Source organism: Sciurus carolinensis, chromosome 3 (assembly GCF_902686445.1).
Source record: "Sciurus carolinensis chromosome 3, mSciCar1.2, whole genome shotgun sequence".
NCBI lineage: Eukaryota > Metazoa > Chordata > Mammalia > Rodentia > Sciuridae > Sciurus > Sciurus carolinensis.
Genome location: NC_062215.1, coordinates 1,942,871 through 1,959,297, shown reverse-complemented (window position 1 = coordinate 1,959,297; position 16,427 = coordinate 1,942,871). Strand labels below are relative to the sequence as shown.

General features: G+C 46.9%; 1 protein-coding gene across 1 annotated transcript in view; it reads left to right on the top strand.

Annotated features, from left to right (window-relative positions):
• Positions 1 to 16,427, top strand: part of Rptor (regulatory associated protein of MTOR complex 1) — a 339,150-nt gene that overhangs the window by 166,503 nt on the left and 156,220 nt on the right. Inside the window, 1 exon segment of the mRNA XM_047544108.1 lies at positions 1,523 to 1,698. Within this exon segment, the coding sequence (XP_047400064.1) occupies positions 1,523 to 1,698 (176 nt within the window).

Sequence of the window (16,427 nt, the reverse complement as noted above, 5' to 3'; positions counted from 1 at the left end):
CTTTTAGTTACCCGTTTGTTATGTTTAGATGCCATATTTCAGGCCAACTACAGACAGTGCAGCACTCTCTCCAGGAGCCAGTGCATTCTTCATGTTTCTTCTTTGTTTGCTTCTACCCTGTGGTCTGACCCCAGCTCTACACCTTGGCAGTGCTGGGGGCCCCCGCCTTGGTGCACCCATCATGCAGCCTGGGTCCTCAGACTCCCTGCAACTCGCTGCCCTGCCTCCCGAGCTGGAGGGCTTCCTTGGGGAAGCAGCTCTGACATTGTGCTCTTCATACTTATTCTCAGGAGCAACAGAGTAACGTTTGCCTGATCCCTCATGCATCTTGGTTATTCAATTTTACTGGCCAAAATGCCATGAATTCTTGTGAACCCCATCATCTCTGAAATGATCTTGAGAACTGTGGTGAACTCAGACGTGGTCATGTGCATGCCCCGTATGAGGCCAAGGAAGAGGAACGTGCATGGTTATGTTGGTGTGTGGTGCCCGTGCTCACGTGAAGGCTGCTGCTTTGCTGATGCGGCGGAGTGTTCTTGCTGGTCCTCAGTGAGACACCTGTCAGTTAGTCCTGTCATTTTTAAAAAACATTTGAATGTACTGCATTACTTTAAAGATGTACATGCCTAGTTAGATATTAAGGCAACAGTGAGATTTTGTGGCATTCTTGTACTGTATAGCAATTAGCCTGGACCCTTTCTGCTGGAGCCGGAGTGTGGTGCCAGCCTCTCCTGGGCCTTTGCTGCTCCAAATCCTATCCAGGTAAATATCAAGCAGGTGCTATTATCCTTGCTTTGAAGGGACACTATGTTTTGAATTTAGAAAGCCAAATACCTTTCTCCCTGGCTACAAAATCATGTCCACTGTAGAGCATTTAAGAAATCAGGTGACGCACCCCTCTACCATGCATGGAGTGCACCTGCATCTGTCACTCAGTCTGGCTTGGCAGGTTGGGCCCCAGGCATGGCCTGTCTTCTGCTGTTGGTGTTGACATCATATACTCTAAACAACTTCCTGCGTCATTCACTACACCAAAATAAAGTTGCAGCAGATTAATGGTGGAATGTTTAAAATAAACAGGCCACCATGACAGACCTGGCAGAATACATGTGGACACTGATGTAATAATGGGGCACAAAGCAGGGTACAAAGGGGTCTTAGAAAAGGAAGACCAGGCCTGGGGCGGAGAGTGCTTGCCTGGGCTACATACAGCCCTAGGTTTCCTCCACACCCAGTACCAGAGTGGGGAAGGAAAGAATGAAAAAAGGAGAAGCACAACCATAAAGGAGAAAGGACCTAGCAGGGCAGAGCAATCATCTGCCACCAGAAGGACCTGGGGAATGATGGGGACGTTTCCTGGCCCTGTGGTCACTCCCCAGGAGAGAACTCAATCTTAATGCCTCCTTTAAGATGGACTTGAAGTGAAACCCAACACCTGAGGCCTTCGTGTTTCATTCTTCCTCATCCCAGCTTCCCCAGATGTGTCAGCTAAGCAACTCTCTTTTCCTTGTGTTCCCCGTAGGTAGCTGCAATTAACCCAAACCACCCACTTGCCCAGATGCCTTTGCCCCCATCGATGAAAAACTGCATTCAACTGGCAGCCTGCGAGGCCAACGAGCTCCTGCCCATGATCCCCGACCTTCCGGCCGACCTGTTCACATCCTGCCTCACCACCCCGATCAAGATCGCCCTGCGCTGGTAAGAGCCTCCTGGGGCTGGGTTCCAGGTCCTAGGGGTCTGCGGCCTCAGTGAGCAGGAGCACGCCAGTCTCCTGGACTCCCAGGACTCCAGGCAGCGCTTGGTGCTGCTTCTCTGGGTCAGGTCACATGCAGCGGGCTGCTTTGTGATTTCCCAGAGCACCTTGTGCACATCTTTTTAAGCGTGGATGTGTCGTTGCTACCAGATTGTAGTACTGGTAACCAGCTTGCATTTTGGGGGGAAAATGAATTCATTTCATTCCTTGTCAAAGTATAATCCTCTAGTATTCTCACCAGTAAAGAAGGCTGCAACCTGTTCCCCACCACTCTTGGAGTCCAGAGCACTGGGGTATGTTCTGGGAATTACCCAGCCGGGCGAGCTTGCCCTTGAGACCCATGTCCCTGGCAGTGCTTGCAGAGGGCCGTGTGTCCTGCTGACAGTTCAGCTTCCTCCCCAGACTGTCCTGCCATCTTCTGTGGTGGGGAGGTATGGGGTGGAACCCAGGGCCTCGAACATGCTGGGTGAGGGCCCGACCACTGAGCCGCTCCCCAGCCCTTTTTTTCCTCTTAGCTTTGAGACAAGGTCTTGCCCAGGCTGGCCTCAGACTTGCGGTCCTCATGCCACCCTGTAACACCTGATTTCCATTTTGGTGCGTGTGTGGCCCCTGTCCCCCAGGCAGCAGGGAAGCTTTCCGCAGTATTGGGCGAGAGCTGTGCGGCCTGGCATGCGCTGTAGTGTGCTTGGCGTGCCTTCTTGGGTTTCTGCCTACTGAGCCAAACTCAGTTTTCTGGTCCCTTCCCCAGACTCTAGAGAAGCTACCCAGAAGTGTGGCTCTTGGGGACTGATGATAACAGTCAGGGACCAGCCCTCCAGACCCTGGTGCTACAGCCCAAGGCAGGGCCACGTGAGCTTCCCAAGCAGCTGTGCTGGAGGAGAACAGCCTCCTGCTTGACCTCTGCAGCACAGTACAAGTCAACCCCGACCCTGGGTGAGGGGTGGAGAGAGTGGGGCTAGCTGGGGACAGCAGCCCTCAGCCATTCAGTTTCCCCACCCCTTCCTAGCAACCCTCAGTTTTGGGATTACCTCAGGGAAGGGCCTCCTTCTAGGGCTCCTTCTCTCTGAGGAAGGGGAGGGGCTGCCTGGGTGGGCTGCAGCCGGGCTCGGGTGTCTCTGCCACCGGTACTCCCCTCCACCGCCAGCAAACTGCGCCCGGCCAGGGCTGCTTTCCTCTGCACCTGACACGCAGCCTCATGTGACCAAACCAGACACTCAAGGAGCACAACCACCATTCAGAGAGAAATAGAACAGAGCGTTATGTGAGGCAGAACCATCATCAAATGGGCATGCACGGAGCAGAGGAGACAGGGAGGTTACTAGTAACAAGGAGTGAGAGTAAGAGGGCCTCGTAGAAACACGTTCTGCAGCCTTTGAAATGAAGAGCACGGCAGGCGCCTCTGCAGAGGCCCTCACCAGGGAGCAGGAGGACAGAGGTCAGGACACGGGAGGGAGGTTGGTGCCAACACGCAGAGGAGCATCCATGTTGAGAGCAGAACGTGGCAGAGATGAAGGTGCCAGGGCACAGAGTTGCCTCACCCAGAACCGGGAGAGGTAGGGCCCAGCCAACCAAGGTGAGGCGGAAGGCACTGTGTGAAGGGGCGCCGTGGGCAGGGGCACCCGGGAGCCACACTTCTGCTCCCCACCCTGTTCCTCCCGAGGGTACCTGCGTTCGTCAGGCTGCCAGGACAGTGTTCGTTCCCTGCCCACGCCTGGTCACCGTCTGGAAGAGTTACCAGCCCTGGACCATGAGCCATGCCCCCGGGAAGGGCTGCGGTCCCCGTGATCCAGGAGCTCATGCAGCGGTCATTGCCCAGTTCCAGCTGGGCACTGAGTGCCCACAGTGAGCATCACAGGGCACACGGAGAGACTTGCCTCAGCACTCATCTTCCACCTGAAGATAAGATGTGGCCCAAAAGCAAAAATGCACTTTTTAAATGGATATTTTTTGTCTCTTTTTCTTTTTTTCTTTCTTTTTTTTAAACACTGGGGATTGAATCCCTGGGCACTTTATCACTGAGCGACATTCTTCTATTTTTGATTTTTGAGAAAAGGTCTAAGTTGCCCAGGCTGGCCTCAGACTTGGAGTCCTCCTTCTTTCAGCCTCTGGAGTGGCTGGGATTGCAGGAATGCCTCGCCTCACCTCGCCTGGGAGGCAGAAAAAGCCCGAGCTCTTCACGGCAGTGTGCAGCCAACGCTGAACGGGTTCATGAGCCAGGGAAGCCTCTAAGGGCCTGGGATCCAAGAGACCTTGCAGGAGCTGGAAGTGAAAGCTGAGTTGATAGTACCGGTTTAGAGGAAGCAAGGTGGCTCCCAGACAGATGTGCATGGCACAGGCAGCATCCCAGGGAGAGAGAAGGGCACCCCTCTGCACAGGGAGGATTCAGAGGAGGTGGGCGAGGTCAGAGGGTGGGCCTGGTGTGACTGGGGTGGCGTTGGATATTCTCATTGCCTGGAACTCCGAGGGAGAGCCCCTGCCTGAGCTGCTTTTGTGAGAGCCAGGCCCATGAAGATGGTCCAGATAACGGCAGGAGCCTTGGACCTGTTAGGCAGTAACTGTTCCAGGTGGTGCAGGTGTGTTCCAGAGAAGGAATGGGAGGAAAGGTAAGAGAGGCAGAGCAGCTGGCAGGCAGGAGCCGCCGCAGGCACATGTGGATCCACAGTGGAGCGAGCCACTGGCCATTTCTCTCCCACCTCTCCTGGTGGACTCTCTACCATTACTACACGAGTGCCCACCAACTCCAGAATGGACACCGCGCACCAGCTGCACTTTCAGTTGCCCACCCAGGCCTGACTGGGGGTCGGGGATGCACAGATCAAGGCAGGCAATTGGACATGCAGGGAGAGAGTGAAAAAGGACGATAACACCAGTGGAGCCTGAGATGGCCTCTGTGCCTGCCCATGCCTCCCCTGTCGCTCCATTCCCAGACCCTGAGGCCAGACACAGGGCATTTGGTGGAATTGGTAGTTCATCCCTGGCTCTGTTCTTGCACCCTGAGTCAGCAAGCACTGGCCTCTGCTCGTGAGTGGCCATGTACTCCAGAGAGTTGCTTTCACTTGGAGGCCAGCCTCCTGGCTCCAGAGCAGGCCCTCACCCTCCCTTGGAGTGTGCTGCTCTCTGCACACCCCATGCATTATCTCTGTAACTGCTCGAAATTCTTTTTGGAGTGAGGACATAATTAAATTTCTTTAAAATAAACATTTAGTATGACGGGCAGTGAAAGATCAAATTAATACAGTTACCATAAGGTGGACTTTGGAACTGATAAGCCTCAGCTGCAGACAGTTGTCCTCAAATAGCCACTGCCTGGAGCAGTCTAGCAGTGTCTCAGGTAGGCCACTGTTTTACGATGAACCACGCTTTGCTGTACAAAGGTGCTGAGATCAGATCAAAGAAAACACTTTGCTAGGTCCTCAGCCTTGGGATGGTGGAAGAGGAAATGTGCACTTCTTCTTTTTTTTTTTTTTTTTTAATTTATTTTTATTGTAAACAAATGGGATACATGTTGTTTTTGTTTGTACATGGAGTAACAGCATACCATTTGTGTAATCATACATTCACATAGGGTAATGATGTTTGAATCATTCTGTTATTTTTTCCTTCCCCCTCCACCCTCCCACCCCTCTTTTCCCTCTATACAGTCCCTCCTTCCTCCATTCTTGCCCCCTCCCACCCCCCATTACGTGTCATCTTCCGCTTATCAGTGAGATCATTCGTCCTTTGGATTTTTGAAGTTTAGCTTGTCTCACTTAGCATGATATTCTCCACGTGGCTCTTCCTCCTTACTCTGTTGTGTGTGGGTACAGGAAGGAAGGAAAGGAGTCACCCACCTCTCTCTTGGACTGGAGTTGTGACTTAGTGGTATGGCGATTGTCTAGCATGCATGAGGCACTGTGTTCCATTCTCAGCACCGCGTACAAATAAATCAAACAAAGGTCCATTGACGACTAAGAAAAATTTAAAAAAAAAACAAAAGTGACCCGTGAAGCCAGAGATACTCACGTTGATCAAGGGGAGCACTGGAGGTGTGAGGGGGAAACAGCAGTCAGCAGAGAAGGCAGCTGGAGACACCAAGGGTGACTGAGACCTGGACTGGGAAGCAGCCTGCAGCCATGATCAGAAAACAGGAGTGAGCTGGGAGGCTGGTGGGAGCAGAGTGGGAGGGAGGAGACCAGGAGGGAAGAGCCCAAGTGTGACTAAGGTAGCCACGATGCCAGTGCCCAAACCCGCAGAGAAGTAGAGTTTCCCACAGGGGAGCAGGCCTGGTCGACAGACTGCGTCCCCCTGCCCTGAGGTACGTAGGCCATTATGATGAGAGGGCAAGGGGGAGGAAAGCTGCTCAGCTCACAGTGACCAGGAAGCCAGGAAGCAGAGTAGGAGGAAGGGGCCCTGGGGAGGACGCAGCCTTCCAGGGCACACCCCAGTGATCCCCTCCTCCAGCCACGCCTCGCCTGCCCACAGTTAAACAGGCTACTCAGCCAGGTCTGACAGACCTGTGCAGGATCACGTATCCAACAAGGAGAAAATGCGCGTCAGGTTTTAGCATGTGTGTGCCGTTCACAAACCGTGTGCCCGGATACAGAGGAAGCTGTAATGATTGTGACAGACCAGCATCGTGTGGCTTCTGCTCAGACCACCCAGTGGAGCTGGAACTCCACCATGAAAAGATGGCATTTTAAAAAACCTGAAAACTAAAAACCTTGGATTAAAGAGGAAGAACTTCTAAAATGATAAAATACTCAAATCTGAATGACAACAAAAGCATTTCCTACCCATGGGACACAGCTGGAGCAGGCTCAGATTTAACACTGTTCCAAAAAGAAGATTGAAATGTAAAAGAAAAATTAACATTCACCTTAAAGAGCCAGGGAAAATGGAGTAGGTACCCGCATGTGAGGGCAAGGTTCTGAACAAGCAGGCACCCACAGCTTTCACATGCCTCTGCCTCCATCCAGCTCCACTGACGCCTCCAGAACCAGCAGCCAGGGAAGAGGGACCTGAGGCCATCGACGCCCTTCTGGGGGTTTCTGCCAGCACGCTTGCTGTGGTCTCTAGGGTACCTGGTGCCTCAGCTTGCGCTTTCTGAGGCTGCATTGTGAGCTGCTTTGCCCATCAAGGCTTAGGGCTTGGTGTCTTCTCCAGTGTGGCATCTGCCCCTCATCCACCTGTCCTTCAGTGTGGTTGAGACCTTAGGACCATGTTCATGCTGGTGGCTGACCTCTATTGCACATCATTTGCGTCACCCCCACAAGGCAGCTCACCGAGCCCCTGCAGCAGGACTGGCTCAGCTCAGCTGACCTTCATGGCTGTGTCGTCTGCTCTGTCCGTGGTGACTGGCGTTCTTGGCATGGTCGTCTCTGCCTCTCGGTGGTGACTGTAGGAGATAGGGAGTTGTGGAATCTGGAAGCATTTGACACCTGTCAGTTTTGCTGGGAGCAGATGCCCCATAAGAAACAATGTGGGTGGATCTGGCGTGCTTGGATGGATGGCAGGGGTTCTGGGCCCAGGGATGAGGGCCCTGTTTAGGGTACCTGAAGAACCTTCTGGAGAAGCTGGCAGTGAAGGTGGCAGAGAGGGCTTAGGGAGCGACTGCTTGACAGGTGTTACCAGAACAGCCCCAGGGCTCAGGAGATGAGCAGGCTGCCCAGGGGAGAGAACTGGCAGGCTCTCTGCTGTCAGTCGTCTCCACACATGGCTTGTAACTCTTGACCAGCGGATGTTTGAGTACAAACCTATAAGTTTCTACAAAAATTAATTATAAGATGGGGGATTCATGTATTTTTTTACCCAGCTCTTTTGAGGGTAACATAATCGCTGTGAATGATCCCTCAAGAAGCAGTGTGCTGTGCAGAGCTGGCTCAAAGTGGTGTGAGGTCTGTTTGGAGATCTCATGACCTCAGCCCACCTCAATTCCAAGAACATCTTACTGCTGGGAAAGGTTGAAGAGGCAGGAATCATCTGCATCCTTCCTTGAAAGGAGCGAGTGCTGGAGAGGGCTCCAGGCTGCTGAGTGTCCCACGGTTCTGACACTCCCTGATCAACTTGGAGAACCTTCTTTTCCCTTTGTTTCCCCTTCCCTAAGATAGATAAACAAAGCAGGAAGGAAGAGAGAAAAAAAATTAAAAAAAATGAACACAAAAGAGGAGGAAGCCCCATAGAGTTGGGGAAAGGCAGCAGCATAGGGCATGTTCGGGTCACACCCGAGGACTTTGCACCAGGAGGAATGCCCTGCAGAAGTGGGGCTGACCCTGGCCGTGCTAGGAGAGAACAGCAGCCTGGCCAGAGCGCCCGGTCCCGGCCACCTCCATTGCCACCTTTTTTTTTTTTTTTTTTTTTTTTTTTTTAAACAGTGTTATTGCTGGGTACAGATACTGTATAAATAAATCTAATAGGTATAATTTCTTTTTAAAAAATCAAGACATAATGCTTAAATGTCCAGTACTTTTGTTTTTTTAGTTTTGGCAGTAATTTTCACCAGATACATACATTTTGCCAAGTATATGATGCATAAATCGCCTAAAAAAATTTAGAGCTTTTGTATCACCTCAAAGAGTATCATTTTCTGCTTTACAGTCAATTACACAAGGTGCCTGACTGGTTAAGTATTTTCTAATTTGCTACTATAGATTAGATTTTTTTTATCAAAATGAATTTTTTTATTTTTAATGGAAAAAGTCAAACTGTTGAATTATATAGAAAACAGAACAACAGAATATACATTTTGCATTCACCAGAGTGGGTTATTAATTCTTTGATTCTCATCTCCATTTCTAAGAGATCAACTCTTTTTCTTATTTTTTAATTTATTTTATTGTAAACAAATGGGATACATGTTGTTTTTGTTTGTACATGGAGTAACAGCATACCATTTGCGTAATCATACATCTACATAGGGTAATGATGTTTGATTCATTCTGTTATTTTTTTCCTTCCCCCCCACCCCTCCCACCCCTCTTTTCCCACTATACAGTACCTCCTTCCTTCATTCTTGCCCCCCTCCCACCCCCCATTATGTGTCATCATCCGCTTATCAGTGAGATCATTCGTCTTTTGGATTTTTGAGATTGGCTTATCTCACTTAGCATGATATTCTCCAGGTGCATCCATTTGCCTGCAAATGCCATAATTTTATTATTCTTTATAGCTGAGTAATATTCCATTGTATATATATATACCACAGTTTCTTTATCCATTCATCATTTGAAGGACATCTAGGTTGGTTCCACAGTCTGGCTATTGTGAATTGAGCAGCTATGAACATTGCTGTGGCTGTATCTCTGTAGTATGCTGATTTTAAGTCCTTTGGGTATAGGCCGAGGAGTGGGATAGCTGGGTCAAATGGTGGGTCCATTCCAAGTTTTCTAAGGAATCTCCACACTACTTTCCAGAGTGGCTGCACTAATTTGCAGCCCCACCAGCAATGTATGAGTGTACCTTTTTCCCCGCATCCTCTCCAACACCTATTGTTGCTTGTATTCTTGATAATTGCCATTCTACTTGGGGTGAGATGGAATCTTAGTGTAGTTTTGATTTGCATTTCTCTTATTGCTAAAGATGGTGAACATTTTTTCATATGTTTGTTGATTGCTTGTAGATCATCTTCTGTGAAGCGTCTGTTCATATCCTTAGCCCATTTGTTGATTGGGTTATTTGTATTCTTGGTGTAGAGTTTCTTGAGTTCTTTATATAATATGGAAATTAGTGCTCTATCTGAAGTATGAGTGGCAAAGATTTTCTCCCCCTCTGTAGGCTCTCTCTTTGCATTACTGATAGTTTCCTTTGCTGAGAGAAAGCTATTTAGTTTGAATTTATCCCAGTTATTGATTCTTGCTTTTATTTCTTGTGCTATGGGAGTCCTGTTAAGGAAGTCTGATCCTAAGCCAACAAGTTGAAGATTTGGACCTACTTTTTCTTCTATAAGATGCAGGGTCTCTGGTCTGATTTCAAGGTTCTTGATCCATTGTGAGTTGATTTTTGTGCAGGGTGAGAGATAGGGGTTTAGTTTCATTCTGTTGCATATGGATTTCCAGTTTTCCCAGCACCATTTGTTGAAGAGGCTATCTTTTCTCCATTGCATATTTTTGGTACCTTTGTCCAGTATGAGAAAATTGTATTTGTTTGGGTTTGTGTCCGTGTCCTCTATTCTGTACTATTGATCTACCTGTCTATTTTGGTGCCAATACCATGCCGTTTTTGTTACTATTGCTTTGTAGTATAGTTGAAGTTCTGATATTGCCATACCCCCTGTTTCATTCTTCCTGCTAAGGATTGCTTTAGCTATTCTGGTTTTCTTATTCTTCCAGATGAATTTCACGATTGCTTGCTCTATTTCTGTAAGGTACGTTATTGGGATTTTAATTGGAATTGCATTGAATCTGTATAGCACTTTTGGTAGTATGACCATTTTGACAATATTAATTCTGCCTATCCAAGAACATGGGAGATCTTTCCATCTTCTAAGGTCTTCCTCAATTTCTTTCTTCAATGTTTTGTAGTTTTCATTGTAGAGATCTTTTACCTTGATTCCCAAGTATTTTATTTTTTTTGAGGCTATTGCAAATGGAATTGTTTTCCTCATTTGCCTTTCAGGTGTTTCGTTGCTTGCTATAAAAATGCTTTAGATATATGCGTGCTGATTTTATAGCCTGCTATTTTGCTGAATTCATTGATGAGGTCTAGAGGTTTTCTGGAGGAGGTTTTTGGATCCTCTAAATATAGAATCATGTCATCAGCAAATAGTGACAGCTTAAGTTCCTCTTTTCCTGTTCATATCCCTTTAATTTCTTTGGTCTGCCTAATTGCTCTGGCTAGATTTTTGAGGACAATGTTGAATAGAAGTGGTGAAAGAGGACATGCCTGTCTTGTTCGTGTTTTTAAAGGGAATGGTTTCAGTTTTTCTCCATTAAGAATGATGTTGGCCATGGGCTTAACATAAATAGCCTTTACAATGTTCAGGTATGTTCCTACTATCCCTATTTTTCTAGTGTTTTGAGCATGAAGGGGTTTGTATTTTGTCGAATGCTTTTTCTGCGTCAATTGAAATAACCATGTGATTCTTATCCTTAAGTCTATTGACATGATGGATTACGTTTATTGATTTACATGTTAAACCATGTTACGTTTATTGATTTACATGTTAAACCATCCTTGCATTCCAGGGATGAACCCTACTTGATCATGGTGTACGATTTTCTTAATATGTTTTTGGATATGGTTTGCCAATATTTTGTTAAGGATCTTTGCATCTACATTCATCAAGGATATTGGTCTAAAATTTTCTTTCCTTGATGTGTCTTTGCCTGGTTTGGGTATGAGGGTCATATTAGCTTCATAGAATGAGTTTGGTAGGGTACCCTCTTTTTCTATTTCCTGGAATACTTTGAGAAGTATTGGTTGAGTTCTTCTTCGAAGGTCTTGTAGAACTCGGCTGAGAATCCGTCTGGTCCTGGGCTTTTCTTGGATGGTAGATTTTTAATGGCTTCTTCTATTTCATTGCTTGATATTGATCTGTTTAAATTGTGTATGTCCTCCTGGTTCAGTTTGGGAGGAGCATATGTCTCTAGGAATTTGTCAATGTCTTCGGTAGTTTCTATTTTGTTGGAATACAGATTTTCAAAGTAGCTTCTCATTATGTTCTGTATCTCAGTGGTGTCTGTCGTGATATTTCCTTTTTCATCACGAATTTTAGTAATTTGAGTTTTCTCTCCCCTTCTCTTTGTTAGTGTGGCTAAGGGTTTGTCTATTTTGTTTACTTTCTCAAAGAACCAACTTTTTGTTGTGTCAATTTTTTGAATTGTTTCTTTTGTTTCAATTTCATTGATTTTTTTTTTGTTATCCATGTTTCATTCAATAGCATATTATTTAGTCTCCAGGTGTTGGAGTAATTTCTGTTTTTTATTTTGTCATTGATTTCTGTTCTCAGTCCATTATGATCTGATAGAACACAAAGCAGTATCTCTATTTTTTTGCATTTCCTAAGGGCTGCTTTGTGGCATAACATGGTCTGTTTTCGAGAAGGTTCCATGTGCTGCTGAGAAGAAAGTGAATCCGCTCATTGATGGATGGAATGTTCTATATATGTCTATTAAGTCTAGGTTATTGATTGTGTTATTGAGTTCTATGGTTTCTTTGGTTGGTTTTTGTTTGGAAGATCTATCTAGTGATGACAGTGGTGCATTAAAGTCACCCAGAATTATTGTGTTGTGGTCTATGTGATTCCTGAAATTGAGAAGGATATGTTTGATATACAGGGATGCACCATTGTTTGGGGCATAAATATTTACTATCGTTATGTCTTCATGATTTATGGTTCCCTTAAGCAGTGTGAAATGTCCTTCTTTATCTCTTTTGACTAACTTTGGCTTGAAGTCCACTTTATCTGATATAAGGATGGAAACCCCTGCTTTTTTGCTGAGTCCATGGGTGTGGAAGGTTTTTTCTCATCCTTTCACCTTTAGTCTGTGGATGTCTTTTTCTATGAGATGAGTCTCTTGCAGGCAGCGTATTGTTGGGTCTTTCTTTTTAATCCATTCTGCCAGTCTGTGTCTTTTGATTGATGAATTTAGGCCATTAACATTCAGGGTTATTATTGAGATATGATTTGTATTCCCAGTCATTTGACTTATTTTTGGTTTTTAAGTTGACTTGGTTTCTCCTTTGAGTGGTTTTTCTCTAAGGTAGTTCCTCCCTTTGCTGACCTCCATTGTTGTTTTTCTTTTCCTCCTCATGGAATATTTTGTTGAGAACATTCTGTAGCACAGGCTTTCTATTTGTAAATTCTTTTAACTTTTGTTTATCATGGAAGGATTTTATTTCATCTTCAAATCTGAAGGTTAGTTTTGCTGGGTATAGGATTCTTGGTCGGCAATCATGTTCTTTCAGAACTTGAAGTATGTTGTTCCAGGCCCTTCTAGCTTTTAGAGTCTGGGTTGAGAAGTCTGCTGCTATCCATATTGGTCTCCCCCTATATGTAATCTGATGCTTTTCTCTCGCAGCCTTCAAAATTCTGTCTTTATTTTGAATGTTAGGCATTTTCATTATAATGTGCCTTGGTGTGGATCTGTTGTGATTTTGTGCATTTGGTGTTCTGTAAGCCTCTTGTATTTGATTCTCCATTTTATTCTTCAGGTTTGGGAAATTTTCTGATATTATTTCATTGAATAGGTTGTTCATTCCTTTGGTTTGTATCTCTGTGCCTTCCTCAATCCCAATAATTCTTAAATTTGGTCTTTTCATGATGTCCCATAGTTCTTGGAGATTCTGTTCACGATTTTTTCCCCACCTTCTCTGTTTGGGCAACTTTATTTTCAAGATTAAATATTTTGTCTTCATTGTCTGAGGTTCTGTCTTCCACGTGGTCTAGTCTTTTGGTGATGCTTTCCATTGAGTTTTTTATTTGGTTTATTGTTTCCTTCATTTCAAGGATTTCCATTTGGTTTTTTTTTGTTTTTTTTTTTGAGAATTTCTTTCTCTTTGTTGGAATGATCTTTTGCTTCCTGCACTTGCTCTTTCAGCTTATTGGTATTATCATTCATTGCCTGTATTTGCTGTCTTATCTCATCCTTTGCTTCACAAATCATCTTAATCATGTATAATCCGAAGTCCTTTTCTGACAGTTCTTCTAACATACTGTCATTGGATTCTATTAATATAGAATCTAGATTTGTTTTGATCATTTTCTTCCCTTGTTTTTTCATGTTGTTCATGTATCTTCCCCTCTAGCAGTGCAGATCTGGGGTATTGCAGATTCCCCCCTAAAGGCTTATAGTGGCCCTATAGGTTTCCTAAAACTTTTCTTTAAGGGGAGATCAATATTAGCAGTGCCCAATTCAGACACTATGCAATCCTAGACCAAATAGCCCCTATGAGGACAATAACAAAATTGTCATAATAAACAGAATGAGTTCAAATATTATCTTCAGTAAAACAAACAGATTTGCAATAAGGTCTGCAGTTTCAAATGGAGGACAAAAGAGGATGCAGAGGGATGTAGAATGTGGCTGTTAATGGGATAAGAAAAGAATATACAGAAGTTCTAGATAATAGAAAGTGTGAGAGTGTAATCAAAAGAAATTGGATGTTAGCATGCAAAAAAGGGAGAAAGAGACTGAGGGAACAGGTAAACAAAAGGAAAAGAGAGCAAGAAAAGTAAAGAAATAAAAACTTAAATTTTTTCAATAAGGAGAAAAAAGAAAATCTACTGTATAGTAGTCATATAGTAATGAAACCTCCCAGAGTTCAGTAGCCTGATGCATCAGAGGTACCTGACAATGAGCTTTAAGCCTCCAGCAAGCATCTCAGGATGGGATTTGCCCCACCTAAAGATCAGAGCTCCGGCTTCCAGGATTATCCAAGATGGCCGCTCTGGCTTCCAAATGTGTTGACAAATGGGGAGCTGCAGCTCAGGGTGTGGCCATGGTCAGCTGGAGGTCCTGGAGGCAGGATGTGGTTGGTCAGGCTGGGGTCCTGGAGGTCGGGTGTGTTTGGTGTGGTTGTGGGATCCTGGAGGCCAGTTGCAATCAGTCGGTCTGGGGTCCCGGTGATAGAACGCAGTCAGTTAGTCTGGGGGTCCTGGTGGCAGGGAGCAGTCAGTCGATGTGAGGGCCCCAGAGGCAGGGAGTGATCGGTAGGGCTGAGGGATCCTGGAGTCGGGGCTCAGTCAGTCCGGCCAGGGGTCCTACGGGGCCTGGCTGTTGTCTCAAAATGGCGACAGCCACTTGTAATCTAACCTGCAGGCACTGTAACAGTGAACTTCCAGGCAGCAGCAGGCAGCTGGTGCTCCACTGGCGGTCGGTGATCAGTTTGCTGACTGTTGTCGGACGATCGGGAGATGAACCTCGTGTGTTGGGTGATGGATAGGTGTAAGGCAGGTGATGGACAGGCAAGAGGCAGGCAAATGGCAGATGATAGGCGCCTGACAGTGAGCAATCAAGAAACAGATATCCTCTGCTTGAAACCGGAGTTACAGAGCGACAAGGAACGCAGCCTCCCTCTAGTCCGCTATCTTGGATCTCCTGAGCATCCAGCTCTGAGAAGTATCGCCAAGTACACTACAGGCATCAGTTTGCCTTCTAAAAACTTCAATGTCTATATCATTAGTTAATATTTCCTGTTTAAAAAGAATTTTCCATGATGTCATCACTTTATTGGTTTAAGTTCTACAGAGGTGGCACAAAACAGTGATTTATCTCCATCGCCATCTTGAGCAGGTATGTGCCCAGGGCCTGCACTGAGTGCCTGGAGTGGGTTCCTGGCTCACACCTGTGGGTCTGCAGTTGATGGATGGCTGTGGCCTGGTGCTGGGTTTTAAATAAATGGAGGCCTATGCCTTTGATTTTCTTCCCTGATGAATGCTGAGTGCTGTCCAGAATTTTCCTGAAGCCTTGGTTGGGAGGACAGGCCTGAAATGTCCCAGGGTCTGACTTGTGAGCTGCCTTTCCTACCCTGGCCTTCTGGTGGGGTGCCCAGCTCTGCTCCTTGGTGATCATCAAGACCAGCACAAATGTGGTTCCCAACCAAGGCTCCTGCAGCACCCCATCCTCTGCCTGCCCTTGGATCCCCTGTTTTATAGCTTCAGCTTCCCTGGTGCCCATCAGAGACTCCAGACCTAGTTCTGTCCGCTGAAGGGGACAGCCCTGGCCCTGATACGGCATCGTGATGAGTGAGCAGGAGCTCTGTTCTTCGTCACCATCCTGTCTCTGTGATCACCACTCTCATGGCTTAGTAAATGCAGATCTTTTAAATCAGATTTGCTCAGAGAAATGTGTCTTTATAGCAGAACGCCTTCACAGTGGGGGGCGGGAGGTCGCGAGGCTCCTTCACAGGTTCCCTGTCAGGGAAGGTGCCTTGGCACATGTGTAGCATCATGGAAGACGAGGGCTGGGCAGCACCTCGGCGCTCAGCCAGACCAACGAGAACACTCTTCTTGCACCTGCAGTTTGTCACCGTAGCCTGAGGGGTTGTGCAGCGACTGGCTGGTGGGAGGTTTCTGTCAGCCCCCAAATCGGTCACTGCGGGAGGCAGCAGCCACAGCCTCCATATTGCTACGGTGAGCGGGCTTAACGTCCACGTGGGTGCTGAGCAGTACATTCTGAGGGTGCAGGAAAGCATCATCTCAACTGTCTCTTCCTTTTATGGGTCAGTTTTTCTTGTTCTTTCTCACTCCCATGCCCATTGTTAGACGTGAAAGTTTGTTGGGAAAGCCCTCCCTTTTTTATTTACGCCTGTGGGGTGCTCCAGGGCATGCCATTGGGGGTGTTCTTCTTGCTGAGGACTTGGTCAAAGCCATCACTACTGCCTGGCTGGCATCTGGGTTGTGCAGAGCGAGCACTGTGGCCTTGCTCCTGGATGGTGGCTGCAGGGTGTCAGATGACTTTGCTCCCTCTGAATAGCACCCCTCTGTGAGTGGGCCTCTGAGCAGGCTGGTGGCCTGATGTGCAGCCTTCTCAGGGACATGCTGTCATGGTGGTGCCTGTAAATGGTTCTTTCTGGAATAAGTGCTGCACATACTAGTTCTGTTGTGCTGTGTCTCCCAGTATTAGCTCACCACTTCCCCAGGGCAGGCTAGGAAGGATGCTGGTGAAGGGTGAGCTTCCACCCTATGTCACACCCCGCCTTGTCTGACAGACATGCTCCTAGGGTCGGTGGACCCTTGAGGAGGCGGGGGCTCAGCAGG